The following is a 25,434-nucleotide window of genomic DNA, read 5'->3' on the forward strand; positions in this document are numbered from 1 at the left end:
GTACAATCAAAAAGCCCAGATTTCAGAAATCAAAATCATTCCAGACTGTAACATTCCCATAATAATAACAAATGTCCATATTAAGGACATGATTGATGTCAAACTTGTGTAATGTTGAACGAGTGTCTCTAGATTAAATGCAATTTTCAATCAGGAAAACCACTCACTGTCAGTTTATTAGATACACCACCCCGTTCACGAAAATGGATCGCTCCTACAGACTTTGAGTCACGTGGCCGTTGCTTGCTATATGAAGTAGGCAGACAGGCATTGACGGACTCAGTTACTGTTTGATTGAAAGTTAGAATGGGCAAAACGAGTGACCTAAGCCTACTTTGAGCATGGTCTAATCGTCAGTGCCAGGGGCGCTGGATACAGTATCTCAGAAACATCCGCCCTCCTGGGCTTTTCACGCACGACAGTGTCTAGGGTTTACCGAGAATGATGCGACAAACATAAAACATACAGTCAGCGGAAGTCCTGGCGAAAACAGCTTGTTGATGAGAGAGGTCGAAGAAGAATGGTAAGAATCCTGCGAGCTAACAGGCGGGCCACAAACAGACAAATAACGGCGTAGTATAACCGTGGTGTGCAGAACGGCATCTTGGAACACACAACTCGTTGATCCTTGTCACAGATGGGCTATTGCAGCAGAGGACCACACCGGGTTCCTCTCCTATCAGCTAAAAACAAGTAGAAGCGGCTCCAGTGGGCACGTAATCACTAACATTGGACAATTGAGGAGTGGAAAAGCATTGCCTGATCCTACGAATCCCAGTTCCTGTTCCGTCATACGGATGGCAGAGTCAGTATTTGGCGTAAGCAGCATGAGTCCATGGACCTACACTGCCTGGTGTCAAATGTAAGGGCTGGTTGCGGTAGTGTACTGGTGTGGGAAATTTTTTCCTGGCACGTTAGGTCACTTGATATCAATTGAGCAACGATAGAATGCCACAGCGTATCTGAACATTGTTGCGCAACAAACTCAATAGAGCATCTTTGGGATGAGATAGAACAGGATGTTGGCAGCATGAATGTACCGCTGTCCAATCTGCAGCAACTGTGTGATGCCATCGCGTCAGCATGGACCAACATCCCTGTGGTTCCCGACACCTTGTGTAATCTATGTCCCAAAGAATGCAGGCTGTTCTAGAGGCAAAGGGGGGGTCTGACCCGTTACTAGACGCGTGTACCTAATAAACTGGCCACTGCGTGTACAGCACATTTGCACTGTAATAGTACATGAACACATGTACAGGAGTTATTTGTTGTTTGTCAAGCATTTTCCCATGGTAAAAATCTAAGCAATCAAGCCCCCCCCCCTCCCCCCCCCTCTTCTCTCTCTCCCCATTAGAGGTCACTTTAAAATCAATCAGATATTCAGTTAAATGTTTTGCATTCTCAACACATGTATTCAAAATGTGAATAAGAAATACACTGTGGGCTGCCAGACAAATTACCCACTGGACATTGTGAGCATCTTTGTGGTGGCTGCCTGGTCTGCGAATACAAATGAGGTTTGAACAAGGTTGGTTAGATCTACATAATCCACTGATCAAGGATAAGAGGGAACAGAGAGAACAAAGCTGCAAAAATCAGGATAAAAAGATAATTATGACTTTGATGCCTCACCAGCTTTTGGTTTTTGGATGCCTAAAATGTTCTTGTTTTATCTTTTGCCTCTGTCACTTGACAACTTCTCAAATATATTGCACCCACTTCACAGAACTTACGAGCACTTGTTTCCCGTGTTTCAATAAATGGACAACAAAATCTAAAGTCATTCATTGATTAAACCATTACTCAAAGTTTGGAGTACAAAACCTCTCAAATGACATATGTCACTAAATTCACACACTGTCAATGCAACCGCATTTTACTTAGTGGTAGGCATGAGTGCGTTAGTGTGTGAACGTGAATGCACACTTGTTTTGTTTTATTTCACCTTTTATTTAACCAGGTAGGCTAGTTGAGAACAAGTTCTCATTTACAACTGCGACCTGGCCAAAAATAAAGCAAAGGAGTTCGACACATACAACACAGAGTTACACATGGAATAAACAAAACATACAGTAGATAAAGTCTATATACAGTGTGTGCAAATGAGGTAGGATAAGGGAGGTAAGGCAATAAATAGGCCATGGTGGTTGAAGTAATTACAATATAGAAGATGAATGTGCAAGTAGAGATACTGGGGTGCAAAGGAGCAACTCATGGGGCTACTCATGATGCCACAGGCTAATGCACATACATCATTATTAACACCTGGTAAAAGCTGCCACTGGTTGTACTGTAGCTTCTCATCTATAACATTGCAATGGTAGAACCTTCAGAAAGAGGCTCATAGGTGTGGGATGGGAATCATGTGTCCAATGTACTTTCCAATATATACAGCGGGTATCATAAGTATTCACTCCCCTTCAGATTGTGTTAAGTTACAAAGTGGGATTGAAATATACTCAATTGCGATTGTTTTATAATTGATCTACGCAAAATACTCAGTGACAAGAAAATTCTACAAACTTCTACAAATGAATACAAATGAAATAACTGAAATAAAGTTGTTGCATCCGTGTTTACCCCCTTTGTTTAGGTAAGCCTAAATTAGTTCAGGAGTAACATTTGGCTTAACAAATCGCATACTGTAATAAGATATGGACTCACTCTGTGTGAAATACTAGGGCTTGACCTGATTTCTGAATGACTACCCCTTCCTCTGTCCCACATACATACATCAGTAAGGTCTCTGTCACGTTCTGACCTTAGTTCCTTTTATGTCTTTATTTTAGATTGGTCAGGGCGTGAGTTGGGGTGGGCATTCTATGTTGTTTTTCTATGTTTTGTTCTAGTCGTTATATTTCTATGTGTTTGGCCTCGTATGGTTCTCAATCAGAGGCAGGTGTCGATCGTTGTCTCTGATTGAGAATCATACTTAGGTAGCCTGTTTTCCCACTATGGGTTGTGGGTAGTTATTTTCTGTTTAGTGTTTTTGTTTGCACCTTACAGAAATGTTCGTTTGTCGGTATGTTGTTTTTGTTCAGTATTCATTCTTTATTAAATTATTATGAATACGTACCACGCTGCACTTTGGTCCTCTTCTCCTTCCACCAACGACAGTCGTTACAGTCTCTCAGTCAAGTATTGCATTTCAAGCACAGATTCAACTACAAAGAACAGGTAGCTTTCTGAAAGTCTCATACTGAAGGCCAGTGATTGGTAGATCTCTATAAGCATGGTAAAGTTAATAATTATGCTGTGGATGATGGAATAAACCGTCAAGACACATCAAAGATACAGTTGTCCATCTGAACTGAAGTGCAGGACAGGAAGGAAACTGCTTTTAGGATGTCACCATGAGGCCAATGGCTGTTATGGGAGAACACTGAGGATGGATCAACAACATAGTAGTGACACAATAATGACCTAATTGACAGAGTGAAAAGAAGAATACAAATGTACAGAACAGAAATATTCCAAAACATGCATCTCGTATGTAACAAGGCACTAAAGTAATACTGGGGGGGGGGGGTCACGGCAAAATAATACTTTTTGGGGAACATCCAACACAACACATTACTAAGCAACTACCTCCTTATTTTCAAGCATGTGGTGTCTGCATCATGGTATCGGTATGCTTAACATCGGCAAAGACTGGGGAGTTGTTCAGGATAAAAAGAAACAGGCTTGAGGTACGCACAGGCAAAATCCTGGAGGAAAACCTGCTTCAGTCTGCTTTACACCAGACACTGCGAGAGGAATTCACTTTTCAGCAGGACAATAACCTACAACACAAGGCCAAGTTGCTTGCGAAGAAGATAGTGAATGTTCCTGAGTGGCCAAGTTACAGTTTTGACTTAAATCTGCTTCAAAATCTATGGCGAGACTTGAGCTTTGCTGTCTACCATGATCCCCAACACCTTGACAGAGCTTGACGAATTTTGAAAAGAATAACGGGCAAATATTGCACAATCCAGGTGTGCAAAGCTTTTAGAGACTTACCCAAGAACACAGCTGTAACCACTGTGTTTCTAAATATTGACTCAGGTGGGTGAATACCTATCTAATCAAAGTATATTAGTGTTTTATTTTTCATGAATCTTAGAAGTTTCCTGCCACTTTGACATTACAGAGTATTTTCTGTAGATTGTTGACAAAAAAGTACACATTTTACTACATTTTAGTCCCACTTTGTAACACAATAAAATCTGAAGAAATCCAAGGGAGGTTCCACTAGCTATCCACAACCACTACCTATCCTTTCCACTAACTCTGGGTCAGGTTGACATAAATCCACAGAGACAGTTGCAAGAGCCCAGTGTCTGATTCAGCCATGGTTCCACTAACAGGAGTAGGATGAATGATCAGAATGGCTATAAATAAAGAGCCTCTCCCAACAGCAGCATCAACATGGCTAGAGCTCAGTCTCCATAACATAATGTACCAAGAATACAGACAGAATCAATGTTCTGAAAACATCTTCAAAGAGTATCTTAAATAAAACATCACACTCTTATGCCCCCCCCCCCCCGCAAAAAAAAAGCTTGCACTTGTCTTTTCCTACTACCACTGACTTTGCTGATAACTACTTTATTGAGGAAAAATTGAGTTACTACGAGTGCAATATGTGGCTGTCTCACCTAACCATTTCGAAGACCACTACACGGTGGCACTCTTTCACACACCATTTGCACAACATCAGCATAATCACATACAATCGGACATCAAAGCCACAGCGCCCGAGCAAATATACATTGTGCGGGGATAAGCGGTGGATAACATTTGCAGATCCGAAGGCAAACAAAGATGGGATGGTAATCTCGAAAAGATCCAACCTCATGCCTCCGTGTGTGAGGTCCATGTACATGACTGTGTGCTTGTGAGCAGGATGGCAATGTAGGCACATCATTATTAAACATGGATTCTACTGGACGATGCCATGATGTTTGTCTGGCATTTCAAACAGTCGGCATATGCCAGCGTTGTGGAATATCACCTTCAGAAGGAAGATGCTGTATTAGATGCTACCGAACACTGCAATAATGCGTTAGACATGTCAAGTCATTTTCAGTTAAACATTTTGTGGATGACACTGTGGAGATTTGTACTGTATTATATGTTCTGCCACCCATGTTGCTACAGGATGAATGCTCTGCATTACAGCTCTGGTAAATAAAGAAGCATTATACCTAACGCATTGTTGCGTTAGGTATAAGTTTAATTTGTATTTTCCCTTTATAATGATGAACGGGAACTGTTAGTGGTCGTTTTCTGACAACTGCACTGTGATTTTAATAACGAATTAAATTAAATAAAAAACATTGATTAAGGATTTTTTCTTAACATTAACGATTCCATTTTGGTTTAAACTTTTAAACGTTCACATCCCTAATATACCTGTAAATAGATTGGAAATTCAACAGAACGTTTTGCCCTATTCAACATACCACTCTAGTTGCGTAATAGTCTGCTGTGAGTCTTTAAGAACATCTACTGTATCACAGTGCATACTACATTGACCACTCACAATGCTTGACCCCCATAAAACACTGACTGACAGCACTGTTGTGAAAAGCCGACAACAAAAGCCAATGAACTCCCCTCTGGATGGTCTTTCTAGTCCCTTAGTGAAGACAGAACATTACCCGGTCCCACAGCGGGGAGAGACAACGTCGTCAGTCATGATTTGATCACCCAGGTTAACAATACCTTGACACTTTTATGCAGGAGGGGATCAAATTGATTCATGGTGTGGAGAGTGGCAAGGAGTGACCTACCGTACGTTGTTGTCCATGCGGGAGACGGTGAGGTAGGCTGCCAGGTTGGCCGTGTAGGAGGAACATACGATGAGGGTGAAGAGCCACCAGCTGCCCATGACGATCCTCAGGGCCACAGAGCTCACCACGCTGTCCCCTCCTATAGAGGACATAAAGGACATGTCAATATCCCGACTGGGTGGAAGATGGAGCATCTACAGTCATGAGGTTTCTAATAGGTTGAGGAGGAACAAGCAGCTGGTAAAGTGGGTGGATGTATATAGAAAATGCTGTGACAGGAAAGGTTAATAAGGATTGGTGACCGTCCCGTAACACATTTGCTGGACAATATACTGTACTAAGAAGACAGAATATCTGGACCAAATCCAGATCATGCAAGAGTGATCAACTTCAAAGGCTCCATAACTTGGAGAAATTTGGTTTGGGAAATAATTTTACCGATATGATTCGTGCGCTATATGCTAACCCTGTTGCTATGGTGTCTACTAATGGTATACACTCACATCCGTTCCCTATTTTTGGAGGATGTAGACAAGGGGACGGCCTATCCCCAATGTTAATGATTCTGTCGCTAGACCCTTCAGCACTACATCTAAGGCAGAATGTAATTGCGTAGCCTTTACTGATTAAATCTTCCTCTCATATCATATCACTATATGAGGACGATAATCTCCTATATGTGTCACATATCAGAATTCAATTTCATCTTCATTATCCACATTTGAAGAATTCAAATTGCTGTCCGGGTACAAGATAAATTGGACAAAATCCGCATTAATGTGGCTTAATGAAGCGGCCAAGAAAGTTTCACTTCCCTCAACAATTCCTATGAAAACACAGTTCCCTGATTTGGGTATTAGTATACAAACATCTCTGCATGGTCTGGTGAAGTTTAATTATGAGAACATTTTCAAGGAGGTTGAACGAGATTTAACCGTTTGGGAGAAGTTGCCTGCTTCTTTACGAACTAGTGTCGCTGTCATAAAGATGAATGTGTTGCCACATATTAGTTTCCTGAACATGGTGATCCCACTCACTACACCAGTAGGCTATTGGGGAATGACTGATAAACATATACATATACGGAATGGCAAACATCCAAAGATTAGGTTTGAGGTGTTACAACGACAGAAGTGTAATGGTGGACTTACATGACCAAATTGTTGTATTTACAGTTATGCCCACTCATATCATTGTTTGATCAGTCTACCTCATTCTCTTGGAGAACTATTTGGGAAGAACTTGTTTCACCTATTAGATTGCAGCATGTGTCATTTTCTGGTATATCTAATAAGAAATGCATGCTGTATTTTGGTTCTATTATTTCTAATACAATAGAGGATTTTAGGAAGGTTGAGAAGTGTGTAGGTGGTAATTGGAAGTTGCATCTCCATTATTCTCCATGCCGTTACAAGACCATTATTTACGGTAATTAACCTTTTTGAGTCTAGAGCCTGGTCTGCAAAAGGGGTCAATAATCTAGGGGATATATTCAACTCAAAGGGTCTCTTTAGTTTTCAGGAACTCTTTCTTTTGATTTGCCAGGGTTGTCATTCTTTCTATATCTCAGACTGCGGTCAGCGCTTCGTGCCTATGGGGTCCCATGGGGTACACTTTTGGGAAGGCACCCGGTGATAGTGGATTTTTACATTCCCGTCCAGAGGTTTTGTGTCCGCTATTTTTTCTCATCTTCAACTATTAAAGCAGACTCACGTTAAGCATCTCCAATCCAAAATGTAATCTAGAATCGGCTTCCTATTTCGCAACAAAGCATTCACTCATGCTGCCACACATACCCTAGTAAAACTGACTATCCTACCGATCCTTGACTTCGGCGATGTCATTTACAAAATAGCCTCCAACACTCTACTCAGCAAATTGGATGCAGTCTATCACAGTGCCATCTGTTTTGTCACCAAAGCCCCATATACTACCTACTACTGCGACCTGTATGCTCTCGTTGGCTGGCCCTCGATTCATATCCGTCGCCAAACCCACTGGCTCCAGGTCATCTATAAGTCATTGCTAGGTAAAGCTCTGCCTTATCTCAGCTCACTGGTCACCATAGCAGCACCCACCCGCAGCACGCGCTCCAGCAGGTATATTTCACTGGTCACCCCCAAAGCCAATTCCTCCTTCGGCCGCCTTTCCTTCCAGTTCTCTGCTGCCAATGACTGGAACGAACTGCAAAAATCACTGAAGCTGGAGACTCATATCTCCCTCACTAACTTTATGCACCAGATTAAGCAGCAGCTCACAGATCACTGCACCTGTACATAGCCAATCTGTAAATAGCCCATCCAACTACCTCATCACCATATTGTTATTTATTTCATTTATTTTGCTCCTTTGCACCCCAGTACCGCTACTTGCACACTTATCTTCTGCACATCTATCACCCCAGTGTTTAATTTGCCATACTGTAATAATTTTGCCACTATGGCCTATTTATTGCCTCACCCCCCTTATCCTACCTCATTTGCACACACTGTATATAGACTTTCTCTATTGTATTATTGACTGTATGTTTGTTTATTCCATGTGTAACTCTATGTTGTTGTTTGTGTCGTACTGCTTTGCTTTATCTTGGCCAGGCCACAGTTGTAAATGAGAACTTGTTCTCAACTAACCTACCTGGTTAAATAAAGGTGAAATAAAAAAAAATAGAAAATAAAGATCTTTCAATGGTTAAAACATGGGTAAATTATTTGGCTGGCTATGATGAGGCTATTGGAGGGGAGGGGACAGCGTGGTGATGAAGCTACTGCATCTCAGTACTAGAGGCATCACTACAGACCCTGGTTCGATTCCATTCTGTATCACAACCGGCTGTGATTGGGATTCCTATAGGGCGGCGCACAATTGGCCCAGCATTACCCGGGTTAGGGTTTGGCTGGGGTAGGCCACGATTGTAAATAAGAATTTATTCTTAACTGACTTGCCTAGTTAAATAAAGGTTAAATAAAAAAATAACTAATAAAAGTATTGATTGGGAGAATGTTTGGGAAAATATATTTCACTCATCAATGAACCCAAACCATCAATTAATTCATTTTAAACTTTGTCATAGATCGTACTGGAAACGATTTGTAAGATTTCATGCAAAACAGGCTCAAAGCCTATACTGTGACCTAACCTCAATACACTTGGCACATACAAACATATGATATGGGATTGTCCAGAGGTTTGTGAGTTTTGGAGAAAAGTGTTGTATATTCTCTCTGACATGATTGATGAAACTGTACCCCTTGAACCAATTCCGCTGTTGCTTAACGTATGCAGCTGAATGAGAAACAGTGAAAAGTTTGGCTGGCTGGGTTGACTGCTGCAAAAAAACATGTAGTATAGCATTGGTTGCCATGAAGAGGCCTTCATACAGTATGAGGAAATGGCTGGCATACTTTCAGGATGCTATTATGTTGGAGTTCTCCACTGCCCGTATGAATAAAGCCAGTCGTAGCACTTTGGAAACATGGAAAGCAGGCGCCTCAGAAATCTCTGTTGAATATGATGTAGGTGTGTGATGTAAAATGCTTACTTTGACGGTGTTGTTTTAGCAAATGACTTCGCTGTGTGTATTCTAGTGTAGTGCGTGTAGTTTATTTGAATTTGATTAAAACCTTTTTTTTTTACATATATTTTTTAAATATATATTATGGGTTTGGCGATAGGGTAGGGCCGCCAGAGGTATGTGACCCAATAAAAAATAATTGTTCACAAAAAAAGGTTCCATAACTTTCAAGGAAAAACGGGGTTATAACGAACCATTGTGTCCACTTGAAATAGTGTCCAGTGGCGAAGGACCAACGGGACAGAGGCTTAAAAGGGTTCAATGGGCTCTCCGCCAGGAGGTAATAGATGTAGCTGGGGCTTCAACAGAACTTGCTGACACACTCATTTAGTCCTTTTGCCAGTCTTGGAATCCAACCAACATATCCTATCTTTTCTTCATTCAAAGGCACCTTAACTGTGTTCTTGTGAGCTTAACAAGCTTGAAATGCAATCACTATGTTACATTGACTGTATACTAGAGTTCTCAGCCTGAACCTGACGGAACCCGACGGCCCGGTCTTGTTTTTTTAAGGCATGTTTGATTAGGAATCAATTCACTTATAAGAGCTGGCCGGCCTCAAATTCTGTGAATTGAATCGGGTCGGTTTCGGGCGTGCCGTGCTGTGTTAAGAAAAATACTGTGTGTCCTTTTAGTCTACGCCGTCTCTCTCTCAGCTGCAGCTGCCACTAGAGGCGCCAGGATTCCAATATTGGCTGGGCCAGAGAAATCTGTGGCCATGGCAAAACTTTTTTTCCAGATTTTTGCAGTGTTTGGAATTGCGATATGAATAGGGTTGGAGTGCACTCGGGAGAATGATGATCCACAAGACGACGACGACACGCAGTGCATCTCAGTATCAGGAGAAGCCCATATTCCATTGGCATCTGTTAACGCCGATACATCCGAACAAAATACACCCTATGACTGTACTAATGTGCCTTGCTGGACCTTGTAAACTATCAAAAGTAGACCCCTAACTGATCAAACTGTTTTCCTAATCAAACATATATTCAAAACACGGGGCTTTTGAGTAATTTATTCAAATGGATGTTTGGCGGAAAATGTAGTTATTTATTTATTGTTACATTTTTTCAAGGCTTCTTTGTTATTTCATAAAAAAAAAAAAATACCTGATTGTATTTAAAGTTATGAATGACTCATGTGCTGTGTAATGATGTAACGATTGATTGATTATATTGAAGTAGGCTAAGTTACGTTAAGACAGATAAAACAGGACGCGCTCTTACAGCTCGATGGTGGATAAATTAAGGCTAATACAGGAGTCGATAGCAAAATAATACACTTGGTTTCCGCTACATTATTTCATGCTATATGCTTCTGATCAGTGATAGATGAGCAAACAAGTAAATCAGCTACCACCTTCACTTGCACACCCGGAAATCAATAAACCAAATATACAGACAGAGATTCAGTAATATCAGACAAGTCACAGGCTTTCGGTTGAGAGTTGGACAGCCTACTACGCGACTGAAGAGCAAAATCCACTAGTTAAACTACATAACATGATAGCATTATGTTCTGATCAGCTAATATATGAGCAAACTAAAATAAAGAGGATCATGAGCACTCACCTCAACTTAGCTAACATTTCCCAACCTAATTCTTAACTAATATCCAAACGGAAATTCAGTGAAAAAAAATCGGACATTGATTGATTTATCAAGACAAGTCCCCCACTCGTCTTAAAGCAGTGCGGTGGTGCTGTCCCAATCAAAACAGTGCTGAAATCATCATCTAAGTGACCACACATGACTTGCTTTAAATTAGTATTACGGTTGGATATGACTTTGGGAGTTTCAGTGAAAGCAAGAATTTGATACATGCCTTCAATTGCATAAGTTTACTTCATACCAATATGTTCGTAATTCAGTCAATCATAACTAAGAGTTTTCCACTCTGCGCTTTTTCTAGACCCACGGGCTTTCTCCTCGTCTCCTCACTCCGATGCCGCCCACCTCCGCTGCATTATTCTCAACACCAGTTTAAATCAATATACGGTTTTCTAGAAATCTGTATTTTTTTTTAGTGTTCGGGCTCATTTCATTTCTGTGATGATGTACCGGGCCTGGGTTCGGGCTTCAGCTCACCGGGCTTGAGTTGGACCAAGCTCAAGCTCATACATGTGTGACATGTATGAGACAGCAACATAGGTTCAGAAACAACTGTGTGGACTTTTTCATCGTATTATGCAACTTTATGGATGGCATTGTAATGCATAGGATCCCTTTCATTACCTAAATCGGCTTAGATGTTTATCCGTGCATTAGAAAGTAAAAACATCTTATCATAAATAGTTCATAAATAGTCACAGGATATTGTTTATGAATCATGCATTTTTAAATGTTACCCACAAATAACACATACAGTACCAGCACATTAACATTTTATGTTTCCCATTAAATATTTGATGCGTACAAATTACATCATTCGTTTTCTACTATAAAATGGCCTATGTTGCCTTAGATAAAAGCTAAATGAGTATATCGGAGAGTTGTTAGTCCTACCTTGCTGTACAAAGGCTCCATAGACTATCCAGATAGCACTGTACAGGGAGTTGGACGCCTGTGTGGCGGGCTGCTGGTGTGGCACTGGAGGATTCTGGGTCCTCAGTGACTGCATCCTGCTCAGCAGGAAGATGAGAACTCCCACCACGGGGATGGCTGCAGCGATACAACCCCACACGGCCAGGTCAAACGGAGCGAACAGTGAGAAGATGTTGATCTTCTCCTCTGGTTTCCTCAGCAAGATCCCCACAGAGTAGTCCATGTAGCGCTTACTGAAGTCCACCGCACTCTCCCGCTCTGGAGTGATGGTAATGGCTGACACGGCCAGGTCAGCTCTCTACGGGGACAGACAGAGTCAGTCAGGGATGAGTTGGGACTCAAACCATGTTGAAACTGTGTTGGTTAGTAGTCTGAAATGGCATTCTTTCCCTGGGGGTAATATGACAGGTTGGAAGGTTACACGGGCCATATAGAAAGCCTTACTTTGTTAATAAGCTCCCCGATCATTCCATTCCAGGAGCCATTAGGCAGCTGCGAGCCGTACTTGCTGTCGGCCACCTGGTAGATCTCGTACTTGAAGCCCAGGATCTTGGCCAAGGCGTCGAGCACGTCGATGGAGAAGCCTTTGTACCGCTTGGGCTGACCAAGGATGTTCTCAGCCACCATGACGAAGGGATCCTCCTATACCAAATCAAACACAACATCACATCGAGAAGCTTACCACATGAATCCAGGTGCATGTGCTGAATCAAATACTTGTGTTTTCAGCAGCAGTGTTCCACGCATGCGAAACCCCATTGATCATGTTTACAATTCACAGCACATGGGCGGTAACACAATCACAAGTTGTTCCTTTACCAGTAGTGTTACTACTTTGACAGTCACTCCTTGCATGCCGTTCTCAATGCGACTCTCCTTCAGGCTCCCATTCAGACCATGGACGGAGTCCCACGTAGCCAGCTAAGAGAGAGAAGAGAGAGACAGAGAGATCGAGACTTTCATAAATGTGTGTCGATAACAAGTGTTCAATTATGTTTTTCTCAGAAAAGAGAGCAATCTCTCCATGGCCTAGTTCTATCTTTCAGGCTGTCAATCACACAGAATTACCCACCAAACTCCATCTCCACCAGACACCTTTTGATATGCCAACCAAAGAAAAGCTGATATTAAAGCCTCTTATAGACTCCACAGTAATTAATTTCGTAATATGAAAAGGGCATCGTCGACTACTAATTCCATCCATTTACATGTTTTTTGAAGGTGGCCGGTGAGTGATAGATAGATAGAAGGGGGGGGGGGGGGGGGGGGGTTACCTTGGTAACGGTTACCTTGGTAACAGCTGACTGAGGTAGAGCCATGCTAATGCACAGAGTTATAGTTAAAGAAGAAAATATAAAATAAACATATTTCCCTCTCTTGATCTACGCTACAGTGTGTGTGGTGTGTGTCCTGCAACCATGTTTGATCCTGGTGAGAAATCTGCTTTGCTCAGGTGGCCTATTGCAGTCCACCGTCAAGGCTGCTTCATTGATTACTTGATATGAAATTTGTGTTTCTGACAGCATGGCCAGGTGGACAAGTCCCTCTGGCTGAAATTAAACACAAACAGAGAGGATTGGGCTCACTGGTCAAACCGTTCGGTCAGTTGAAACTGTACAGACCACCTCCATACACTGGGTATACCAAACATTAGGAACATCTTCCTGATATTGAGTTGGCATCTACTACCATACACCGTTCAAAGTCACCCTCTGAATGGCACACATACACAATCCATCTCTCAATTGTCTCAAGGCTTAAAAATCCTTCTTTAACCTGAGGCAGGTCATCTTCACTGATTGAAGTGGATTAACAAGTGACATCAATAAGGGATCATAGCTTTCACCTGGATTCACCTGGTCCAGTCTATGTCATGGAAAGAGCAGAGTTCTAAAAGTTTTGTACATTCCGTGTATGTGTGTCATGGATACCAGATTATCTTATCATGGGTTACCTACAGTATAAAGAGGTCCATTCACAGGTTGTGCGTGTGTGCGAGCGTGCGTGTGTGTGTGTACGTGTGTCTGTTTGTATGCACATGCGTGAATGCGTGTGTGACCCATCACCACAGCAATAACAGCTGATTAAACTCATATCATTTCATGAACGATTTCACACAATGATGTGACAGACGTTCAAAAATCAATAAACACAATCCAGCCCAATAAAACGGTTCACTTTTCATAGTAACAGTTAATGTCCAACTTAATCTTCAGCCTAACGTCATTATTACGTTATTAAACGTACCACGTAGGATAATTGTTATTTTACAGCACTTCCAGGCATAGAGGCATGCAGTACACAAACATACACAAGCATAGGGAGATACAGACACACATACATTCAGTTATAAGCCCTACGCATGCAGTCACTCTACAGATGTTTACTGAACTACACCCAGTGCACAACACATTGACATCAATTACATAGGCTGACCAGAGGAATCCAGGTGAAACCTATGATCCCTTGTCAATGTCACTTTAATCCACTTCAATCAGTGTAGATGAAGGGTTGAAACAATTGAGACCTGGATTGTGTATGCATGCCATTCAGAGGGTGAATGGTCAAGGCAAAATATTGAAGTGCCTTTTGAAGGGGTTATGGTAGTAGCTGCCAGGAACACAGGTTTGAGTCAAGAACTGCAACACTGCTGGGTTTTTCCCGTGTGTATCAAGCATGCTCCACCACCCAAAGGACATCCAGCCAACTTGACACAATTGTGGGAAGCATTGGAGTCAACATTGGCCACTATTCCTGTGGAACACAAGGTTCCTTCGACACCTTGTAGAGTCCATGCCCCGACGAATTTAGGCTTTTCTGAGGCCAAAAGGGGTGGCAACTCAATATTAGGAAGGTGTTCTTAATGTTTTGTACACTCAGTGTATATTACAGCACAATATATACAGTTTATTAGGTACACCACCCCGTTCACAAAAATGTATCGCTCCTACATACAGTGAGTCATGTGGCCGTGGCTTCTTATATAAAGCAAGCAGACAGGCATCGAGGCATTCAGCTAGAATGGGCAAAATGAGTGCCCTAAGCAACTTTGAGCGTGTATGCTCATCGGTGCCAGGCGCAACGGATCCAGTACCTCAGAAACGGCAGCCCTCCTGGGCTTTTCACGTATGACAGTGTCTAGGGTTTAACTAGAATGGTGCGACAAACAAAAAACATCCGGTCAGCGGCAGTCCTGTAGGTGAAAACAGCTTGTTGATGAGAGAGGTCGAAGGAGATCGACAATAATCATGCAAGCTAACAGGCAGGCCACAAACAGACAAATAACGGTGCAGTACAACAGTGGTGTGCAGAACGGCATCTCGGAACGCACAACTCGATCCTTGTCACGGATGGGAAGAATTCAGGCTGTTCTGGAGGTGAAGGGGGGTCCGACCTGGTACTAGATGGGTGTACCTAATAAACTGGCAGGTGAGTGTAATTTACCATCAATTTCACCAGTCAGTGAAAACATCACCATGTGTGTATCATCATGGTAACCATCTTAAATGCTTTCATCATATACTAATGTACTCCTTTTCAGCAGAATGAATGTGCCTGAGCTACTGTAGCCCCACAGGCATATAAAGAAAGGCTAACTAGGAAAATATTGCTTCCCTATGAGCAGCCTGAGCTCAGAGAAAAGACCATTTTTCCGATGCAGATATTCTCAGCTGTCCTCTTGGCGATCTCTAAGTAATTAGGTATTTATGTACATTAGGGCCTGCAGCAGTACCAAACACCATGGAATTGTTAAAACCATACTTAGATGTCGAAACTACTATGTCAACTAATGAAACTATAGCCTACTACTTACTGTACCTCTGTGATTATGATTATGATTCATTTCTTTCTTTAATTATTTGAAACAATGACTTTCCACGCCAGAGGCACAGGGAAAATGATACACTTTAAAAAGGCAGCTGATTTAGTGCATCACGTTTTGAGTGATTCACTTTACAAATGTGTTATTGGCACTGTATGCCCTGCAGTCACATTACAAACTGCAACGTATTCATCAAAGGAAGGGAGTTTTCTCGAAGAACAAATACATGGATCTCAGTAGACAGAAATAGCAAAACACCTATAGAAAATCATAGAGAAATCAGTGGCTCTGTAGCCTACTGCTTTAAGCCCGTGACAGTCTCACAGCATAAAGTCAATATCTATTACAAACCGCAACCTCAAAGTCAGGCCTCAACCACAATGAAGGCCTCATAATAACGGCAGTGAGGAAACAGCATAAATCATCAATGGGTCACTTTTCAACGGAGTTTCATATATGGCTTTCATTGTGATCCACCATGTTGAACTTTATCATCTATATCGACCCGGGTACATTTCAATCCTGCACATGAATGGACCATGGTTTCTGCCTCGGAAGGTAACTCAACTGTGATGTCGTGTCAAACTCTAGGGTTCTAACAGCTGTTTGAACAGAAATCATGATGAACTCTGTGCACATGACGTGGAATCTCAGAAGTGTGTAAAGGATAGAATATCATTTCATAATGTACCCTTATGTTTTTAGAGGAAAGTCAGCTCCGCTAGCTTTTCCAGTGCCAATTGCTTAGTGGTCAATGGCCATCATTAGCCCCTAGCATTGTACTTGACACCACGGACTCTCAGTAGGGCCATGATAGTACTCTTTCCTGTTCCACAGGAAGTCCCATATCCTCCTATTGTATGGGAGCGCTCTGTTTTCTTTTCCTATTCCTATTTAAAGGAATGGGGAAGTCCCACTACTCACATATTTTTTGTTTGATTGGATAGGACAGAGGTCGAGAGGAAATAAATAAAGGAGAGTGTGCTAAATGAACAATGGGCTGGATTGGAAAGCATGCTGATATGTGATCTGGAGGCAGCGGCTTAAGGCGTCCGCATGCTTCCAAGCCGAGACAGTTCGGTAGAGTTCGTGCATATATTATGACGACATTATGATGCTTTTCTTTGCTTTGGACTTCGATCAGGGTTGTTCGAGCGCACACATCTTGTTCTGGAGACAAACCGAAGTTTGGAGCCGAAGTCTACGCCCCTTCGTTGGTGATTGGTAAAAGTAGGGATTCTTCAATAAAGTCTTTGTTGTCATTTACTGAACTGAAGCATGCTGATGCCTTTAGACTGCTACCCTAATCCACAGGGAACACTTTCTGATCAGCTGTCAGGTCAGACATACAGCCCAGACAATCAATCAATCAAATGTATCCTTTTTGAGGGCCTCCCGGGTGGCGCAGTGGTCTAGGGCACTGCATCGCAGTGCTAGCTGCGCCACCAGAGTCTCTGGGTTCGCGCCCAGGCTCTGTCGCAGCCGGCCGCGACCGGGAGGTCCGTGGGGCGACGCACAATTGGCATAGCGTCGTCCGGGTTAGGGAGGGTTTGGCCGGTAGGGATATCCTTGTCTCATCGCGCTCCAGCGACTCCTGTGGCGGGCCGGGCACAGTGCGCGCTAACCAAGGGGGCCAGGTACACAGTGTTTCCTCCGACACATTGGTGCGGCTGGCTTCCGGGTTGGAGGCGCGCTGTGTTAAGAAGCAGTGCGGCTTGGTTGGGTTGTGCTTCGGAGGACGCATGGCTTTCGACCTTCGTCTCTCCCGAGCCCGTACGGGAGTTGTAGCGATGAGACAAGATAGTAATTACTAGCGATTGGATACCACGAAAATTGGGGAGAAAATGGGATAAAAATTTTAAAAAAAATAAAAAAAATAAAAAAAATGTATCCTTTTTAAAATCAGAAGTAGTCATAAAGTACTTATAATGTGGCTAGGAAAAACTCCCTAGAAAGGCAGGCACCTAGGAAGAAACCTAGATAGGAACTAGGCTCTGAGGGATGGAAGCGCATCCTGTTCTCAAGGTGGACAGCTCAATGGTGGGTCTATGCATCGCCAAGCATTGGCTTCCATCCCTCTTCCCTTTGTAAAAATGTCAGGCCTCTCTCAGTCAACTGTGACGTTGCTTTGAGTGGGCGACGGAGCTAAATTCCCCGCTTGCTTCCACTTCACACCTGCTGTGCCCGTCCCGAATACATGTCCTTTCACAGAAATGATCTAAAAACTGCTCGAGGCTGAGAGGATACTGGTGTGACTCTCTGTCAGGATAGCTGAACCCCACGTCAATGTATCACACACCCGCTGGCCAATTTTTCCCGGGTGATCAAAATTACATTGAGGTGTTGATGGATTACTGCTATGACAGAGAAGATAGTCTGGATGAATGTGTATAATGATTTCATAAAACGAAAGGGGGAGTTATGAATATATTTGAATTGTTAGAAGACAGAAAATCACAAGATTTTGAATTAATAGTTAATGGAAATATACAGGCTACGTAAGTGTTGGTCATACTATGTTTGTTTACAAGAAACTAACCGGTAGTGAATGATTAAATGCTTCCCTTAGCCATGTGGCAGCGCTGGTTAAGTTTGCATCATCAGGTCCAATGTGGCTCAACTCAGTCATGCTCTGAGTCTAGGCGGAAAGAGAAAAGCACAACCATTTAATGGATGTTCTCTTCCATCAATGTTTATAAACCCCCCAGCCTTCTCTAACAATGTAATCAGGCAGGGCACCTTCATTTCTAGCTATAAAAAGTATAGGCTTCAAGAGGAACGTCAGCTCTACTCTCCACTTCTTTGGAAAGCATACAGAAACTACTCTGAGAAGACAAAGAATATACTGTTGATGAAATGGTGTATTCGTGTTGAATCCTCTCCTGTGTATTTCATTATTATACTGTGTCTGATCTTTGAATCTCCCCAGGAAGTTACATCTCTGGAGACAGTTCAAAGAAAAGCATTGCCAACTAAGTGTAATTAGTGTGTGGCAAGAATTGAAATTATTAGAATGCTGGTGGTGCTTTGTTCATTTAAATGCAGTCGGGGGAGGAATAATAACAATACTGCCACCATCAATAGATGTGGCTTAGATGCGCTGTTTATTTTTCTCTAATTACCGCAGCGCGAATTATTGCCGATTTAAAATGTATCAGAGACATTCAATATCACTTCTATTACAGTGAATTTAAACTAATTATCAAGCTCTCATTTATTTTCACATTTTCAGACCTAGCTCAACTCATCAAGAAATCACAAAACATTATTAGGGACTAACAGTGAAAAGCAAAATCAACAATATCCCCATGCCATTATTTTGCATTTATTACTTGGGATTTCTGAATAGCAAATTGTTATTGTTAGAGATTTAAATGTTCACGAAAGCCCTGCTTTTTCTTCTCCTTTGAAATGCACTCATTTCAGAACGACTTCTATTCAGTCAAATCCCATTATGTTCCAAATGACTGTCTGTGTAATTCAGCTCTGCTCCAGAAACGAGATGCACATCTACCTGTATGTTTTGGTTGTTGGTGGGCAGAGCTGCCACTGTAACAAGCCTATCAGGCTTCAGAGCCAGCAGGATCCCTGTAAATCTTATCAAAGCTGTGCTACAAGGCGATAAGCCCTTTTCCTATTTGAAATAGCCCACTGATGGATCCCTATCTCCGTTTCTCCATTGAAAGACCAAGAAGACACCTATGTACAGAGACAGTCTGACACACTTGTGCCTCCCATCACTTTCTCCCCCTCTCCTTTAACCCCAATCAAAAACGTTATCGCTGTGTCAAACCAACGGAGATTACACCTCTCTGTCCTGGTTGAGATCTAATCAACAGGCCTAGAACCACCGGTGGGATCCACTCTTGCTCTGTGGCTGAGCCATGTTGTGTTGTACTATCTCTCCCAGTAGATGACTCCCCACAATGGAGACAAAAGGCAACACCGACCTATCTGCTCCATACAGCTCTAGTACACCACACTGCATTGTACCTACGAGCCTAGTCGCTTCAAAGCACATCATTTCGTGATGTGAATGATACTTGCAGCACTAAAGACAAAATCACTTTGGCTGCACGCAATACTTCACTCACGCTGTTAGCCTACCAGTGACATCACGGCTTAATTTTTCAACAGATACAAATGGCCTGTTTCTCAAAATGCGTACTACCGTGCTCGGAGCATGCAAATTGGAGCACGGGAGGGTCATAGTATGAGTCCAAATCAAAGTATGCGAAACGGAACACGGAGGGCTCATCTCAAATGCGTACTCCATTTGTACATAATTTGAAGCATGCATCCATGCAAGCTTCAACGGAAAGTATGCAAAGAAATATGATGCAGCCACGTAAAAATTACAAACATTTTCTTGAGCTGGAGCGAGACTGTTATAGGTTATTGTTGCCTGTTTAACTAGCTAGCTGGCCAGCTAGCTAGATCACAATTCACATATCTGTCACACCCTGATCTGTTTCACCTGTCTTTGTGCTCGTCTCCACCCCCCTCCAGGTGTCACCCATCTTCCCCATTATCCCCAGTGTATTTATACCTGTGTTCTCTGTCTGTTGCCAGATCGTTTTGTTCGTCAAGCCTACCAGCGTTTTCCCCTTGCTCATGTATTTTTCTAGTTCCTGTTTTCTAGTTTCCCGGTTTTGACCATTCTGCCTGCCCTGACCCTGAGCCTGTCTGCCATGCTGTACCTTGTCACACCACCCTGGATTATTGATTTCTGCCTGCCCTGACCCCGAGACTGCCTGCCGTTCTGTACCTTATGGACTCTAATTACTGACCTCTGCCTGCCCTTAACCTGTCGTTTTGCCTGCCCCCTGTTCTAGTAATAAACTTGTGTTACTTCGACACTGTCTGCATCTGGGTCTTCTCCTGAAACGTGATAAAATATAGCTGATAATTATGCAATTAAACGTTTGCTTTGTGTATATCTTATTTTGTCTCTATTGTTGCCACTGTCCTGGCTGGAATAAGGTTCAGTGAATGGGGAGATGCAGCGTGAGGTAAAACAGTAGGGGGAGTGAAATGTTTTATGCGTTCGCCACACTCTCCTCCTCACAACAACGTACTCAAGAGAACGTCCTCGGAGAATGCACTTGGAGCATGAGAGTGTGGAGCACGATAGTATGCATATGAGAGTATGCATAGTATGCATAGTATGAGAAACACCCATTGACTGCTAAATAGAATTGAGGAGCGATCTGATTCTAGGTATCTTTTTTCTAGTTTCCTACCCTCTATGCGCTTGGGTTTTCATTACAGTTGTGCTGATCCTCGTACTGAATCATCGCTATTCTTCTGAATATATGGCTCAGTTTTTTAATCCGACTGTAATAAAGGGACAAGCATTATTACACGTTACGTAGGGAACAGAGAATGCATTGGTAGTTAGTGTCATGACTTTAAAAGAAGATAAATTAGGCTAATTATTAGTAGTCAGCTCATTAACCCCTCTTAGTCTACTGCCCTAATGGCCTAGTCACAATCCCGAAAGGTTAATGACGGTAATGAGAGAATGTTGGAGTGACGTTTCCATTTCTAGCAAGGTCTTGCCAAGCTTGGGCCAAGTACTGGGGATTACTAAGCCTCGGAAAGCAGATGCTGTGTGTGTAAACATGTACTGTTGTAAACAATGTGCATCATGACACATCCTCTATTCTAATGCTTCTAATTCATGGTTAACACTTACAGGGGCTTTCACCTACCTTCCTTCCTGCACTCAACTGTGGTGAGCTTGAACTTTAACATTTGGGCTTAATGCTGGAGATTACTAAGCATATACACTGAGTGCACAAATCATTAGGAACACCTGCTCTTTCCATGACAGACTGACCAGGATAATCCAGGTGAAAGCTAGGATCCGTTATTGATGTCACTTGTTAAATCCACATCAACAGTGGTTGAAAGGGAGGAGACAGGTTAAATAATGATTTTTAAGCCTTGAGACAATTCAGAGGGTGAATTGGCAAGACAATTTAAGTGCCTTTGAATGGGGTATGGCAGTAGGTGCCAGGCACACTGGTTTGAGTGTGTCATGAACTGCGCAACAGTTTCCTATGTGTATCAAGTATGGTCCACCACCCAAAGGACATCCAGCCAACTTGACACCTGTTGGATGCATTGGAGTCAACATGGGCCAGCATCCCTGTGAAACGATTTCTACATCTTTTAGTCCATGCCCCGATGAGTTGAGGCTGTTCTGAGGGGCAAAACGGGGTGCAACTCATTATCAGGAAGGTGTTCCTAATGATTTGTACACTCAGTATATGTGAACACGTATTGGTGTAAACAACATGTATCATGATGAATCATATATTCGAAAAATGGTTCATATTAAGCAAATACAGAGGTTTTGGGTGTTTATTTATACTCAACGACAATAGTGCCGAGCTCAAAGCCTGAAACTTTATACTGCAGGGTAGAAGAGGATATAAAATAAAACTGTAGGTGAGAAATAGAAGGGCTGGTCAGAAATAGAACAGTCGAAATAAGAAACTGGTAGCAAAGCGAGAAATGTCAACCCTGTTTGGGATGCATTGAGTGGTCAAAAGGGATGTGAAGTCAACAGACAGAAATAGGGACTTACATTTCGATCTCTATTTAGGTCTAATCTATAGAGACGTTTCATCGGAGCGGAACGTTTGCTTTGTGAAAAATATCATGGTAGAGGCGCCGACAGGTACAGATGGAGATGGAGGTTTAGATAAAGAGAATGTGAAAAATCTAAGATGAGCAAAATATTAAGAAACCAAACCGACATTTTCAGCTTGGAACATGTAACACAACGTTAAAAACCTCTCAGTATATGTAACCACTTGGTCACCGGTTTATACCATTGTGTGTTTACCGCTCCACACTTCTAAGGTTACGATAGGACTATTAGAATCCATACCAGAGGCAGGATTAAGTTAGCTAAATATATTCATCTCTTCTCCGGGGGTAATAGCCTAGCTTGTTGGAAAGTGGTGGAGACCGGCCCAGTAATAATGAACAACAACAGGACTGAGTGCACTTGACGTGCCATTAGCTGTCCTTTCCTTTCAATACACGTAATAAATGTCCATGGGATGAAGGGGAGCCACAGTAAAATGGTGTGTGTGTGTGTGTGTGAGTGCGTATGTGTGGCTTACGGCTTTGGGCCCGTGGACCCTAATGGCCATAATGTGATACACTGGGTTCATAATTCAAGTTAGAATGCCGGGTGATTAAATCTTCATTACCACGGGTCTGACTCATTCCTCTTCCACGTCATTTATTTGACTTATTCTCCATGATGGAAGGTACACAAACCAACCAATACGAAAAACCTATAAAATGTCAGCAAATAACAAATATATAAAGAAGAAAAGCACTTGAAACCAGGCTATTTACTAGACACAGTACTCTTTGACACTTTCCCCCGAACAATTCAAATACGAATCGCCATTGGGCAATGGCTGACATTTCTCCCAGTCATGGAGCATGGCCTTGTTATTTGGGGAGTCATATGGAGACGTTTACATCTGACGGGCATCCCTCCTTTTAATGATGGCTATCCTCTTCCTGAGCAAGCGCCAGTGAAGGCATCTCAGAATAAGAGTGTAACCGCATAATACACTCTAGTCACTGAGGAGACACAGAGGAGTCTCCCCAATGGGACAGAGGAGCAGACGGCGTCTGTGTCTCAATTAATACCCTATTCCCAAATGAGTGTACTTCTTTTAACTAGACACGCAGAGGGTTCTGAATAGGACCCTTGTCGAAAATAATGCCCTATATGGGGAATATAGGGTATTATTTGAGAGACAGCCTACAGTGTGTGCTTCCCCGGCCATATACAGTGTGAGCTGTGTTGACAGTGACCCTGTTGCTGCTTGTCCTACAGTCATCATTACAGGATGATTGACACTGTACTGACTGGTGTTTGATCAGAAAAAAGCACAGTACTACATTAGCTGAAATAATGTGTGCAATAGAAATACAATAATGGCACAGTATATGAGAGGCTACTCATTGGTGTGTTTATGTCTTAAAGGCCCAGTGCAGTCAAAAAACTTGATTTTCCTGTGTTTATATACACTCAGAGTACAAAACTTTAAGAACACTAATATTGAGTGTCAAGATCTCCAATACTGCTGGGTTTTTCACGCTCAACGGTTTCCCATGTTTATCAAGAATGGTCAACCACCCAAAGGACATCCAGCCAACTTGACACAACTGTGGGAAGCATTGGAGTCAACATGGGCCAGGATCCATGTGGAATGCTTTCGACACCTTGTAGAGTCCATGCCACAATGAAATGAGGCTGTTCCGAGGGCAAAAAGGGGGGTGCAATTCAATTTTAGGAAGGTGTTCCTATATTCCTATATTCTATACTCATATAACGCCCTGTATGTGTTTTACTAGGACTTATTTATGAACATTAATATTGCATTATGTTATTTCTATGTTTGTTAAGAAAAACACATCTTAGCATATGACAATCAGTGGTGTAAAGTACTTAAGAAAAAACACTTTCAAGTACTACTTAATACATTTTTTGGGGTGTCTGTACTTTACTATTTATATTTTCACAAACTTTTACTTCAATACATTCCTAAGGAAAATAATGTACTTTTTACTCCATATATTTTCCCTGACACCCAAAAGTACTCGTTACATTTTGAATGCTTAGCTGGACAGAAAAAAATTCAAATTTTCACACTTATCAACAGATCATCCCTGGTCATCCTTACTGCCTCTGATCTGGTGGACTCACTAAACACACATTTTTATTTTTTAAATGATGTCAGAGTGTTGTAGTGTGCCCCTGGCTATCCACAATTTAAAAAATAAAATACAATTGCGCCATTTTGGTTTGCTTAATATAAGCAATTTCAAATGTTTTATACTTTTGATTCTTAAGTATATTTTGCAATTACATTTACTTTGATACTTAAGTGTATTTGAAATCAAATACATTGACTTTTACTCAAGTATAATTTTGCTGGGTGTCACGTGTGCTCCCTCTCCTGCCTCTAGGTCACCAGGCTGCTCGTTATGGCGCACACCTGTCACCATCGTTACGTGCACCTGCGCGTCATCAGACTCACATGGACTCCATCACTTTCCTGATTACCTTCCCTATATACATATATATATTTGTTTATATATTTTTTTTTAAATTTAGGGTAGGATCAGCTTAATATAGTGGAAAGATTGTTGCCTCCATTAATGTAATTGTCTGCATCATTTCCAATCCCCCAGATATTGTTTTGGTAAATATATCCATATGCATACACGTACATAGACATATGCATACATATACACATATATACATACACATACCTATATAGATATACATACTTTTTTTGAATATACCTTTATTATTCCCCGCAAACCCTACCACCCTTCCCCAATTGGAGTAAACTAATAAACACTTAGTTTATACATCTTATACACATTTTACAGACACAATCTATTTTACAATAGTTATATTTTGTTTGTTTTTAGTCCTTCCTATATTTCTGATGTCCATCCAGTTTGATTTCTATTTGTAACTGTGCTATTTCACAAAACTTCTGAACCTATATACATTTTACAGACCTCGTATGTTTTACATTGGTTATCTTGTTATTAGTCCCACTCTTCAGCTCCATTCAACCCCTCCCATCTATCTCTTAACACCATCCATTTCGGATTTCTATTTGCCATATATTTTTCAACTGTGCTGTGATGCTTCACAAAAGTACT

At 41.9% G+C, this 25,434-nt stretch overlaps 1 protein-coding gene across 1 annotated transcript in view; it reads right to left on the reverse strand.

The window, feature by feature from the left end:
* Nucleotides 1-25,434, reverse strand: part of LOC120029776 (glutamate receptor ionotropic, delta-1-like) — a 453,526-nt gene that overhangs the window by 34,161 nt on the left and 393,931 nt on the right. Inside the window, exons 9-12 of the mRNA XM_038975046.1 lie at nucleotides 12,711-12,812; nucleotides 12,336-12,533; nucleotides 11,853-12,189; nucleotides 5,775-5,913 (exon numbers count right to left, since the gene is read on the reverse strand). Coding sequence (XP_038830974.1) covers nucleotides 5,775-5,913; nucleotides 11,853-12,189; nucleotides 12,336-12,533; nucleotides 12,711-12,812 — 776 coding nt within the window. The remainder of the gene's footprint in view (nucleotides 1-5,774; nucleotides 5,914-11,852; nucleotides 12,190-12,335; nucleotides 12,534-12,710; nucleotides 12,813-25,434) is intronic.

This window comes from Salvelinus namaycush, chromosome 35 (genome assembly GCF_016432855.1).
Source record: "Salvelinus namaycush isolate Seneca chromosome 35, SaNama_1.0, whole genome shotgun sequence".
Lineage (NCBI taxonomy): Eukaryota > Metazoa > Chordata > Actinopteri > Salmoniformes > Salmonidae > Salvelinus > Salvelinus namaycush.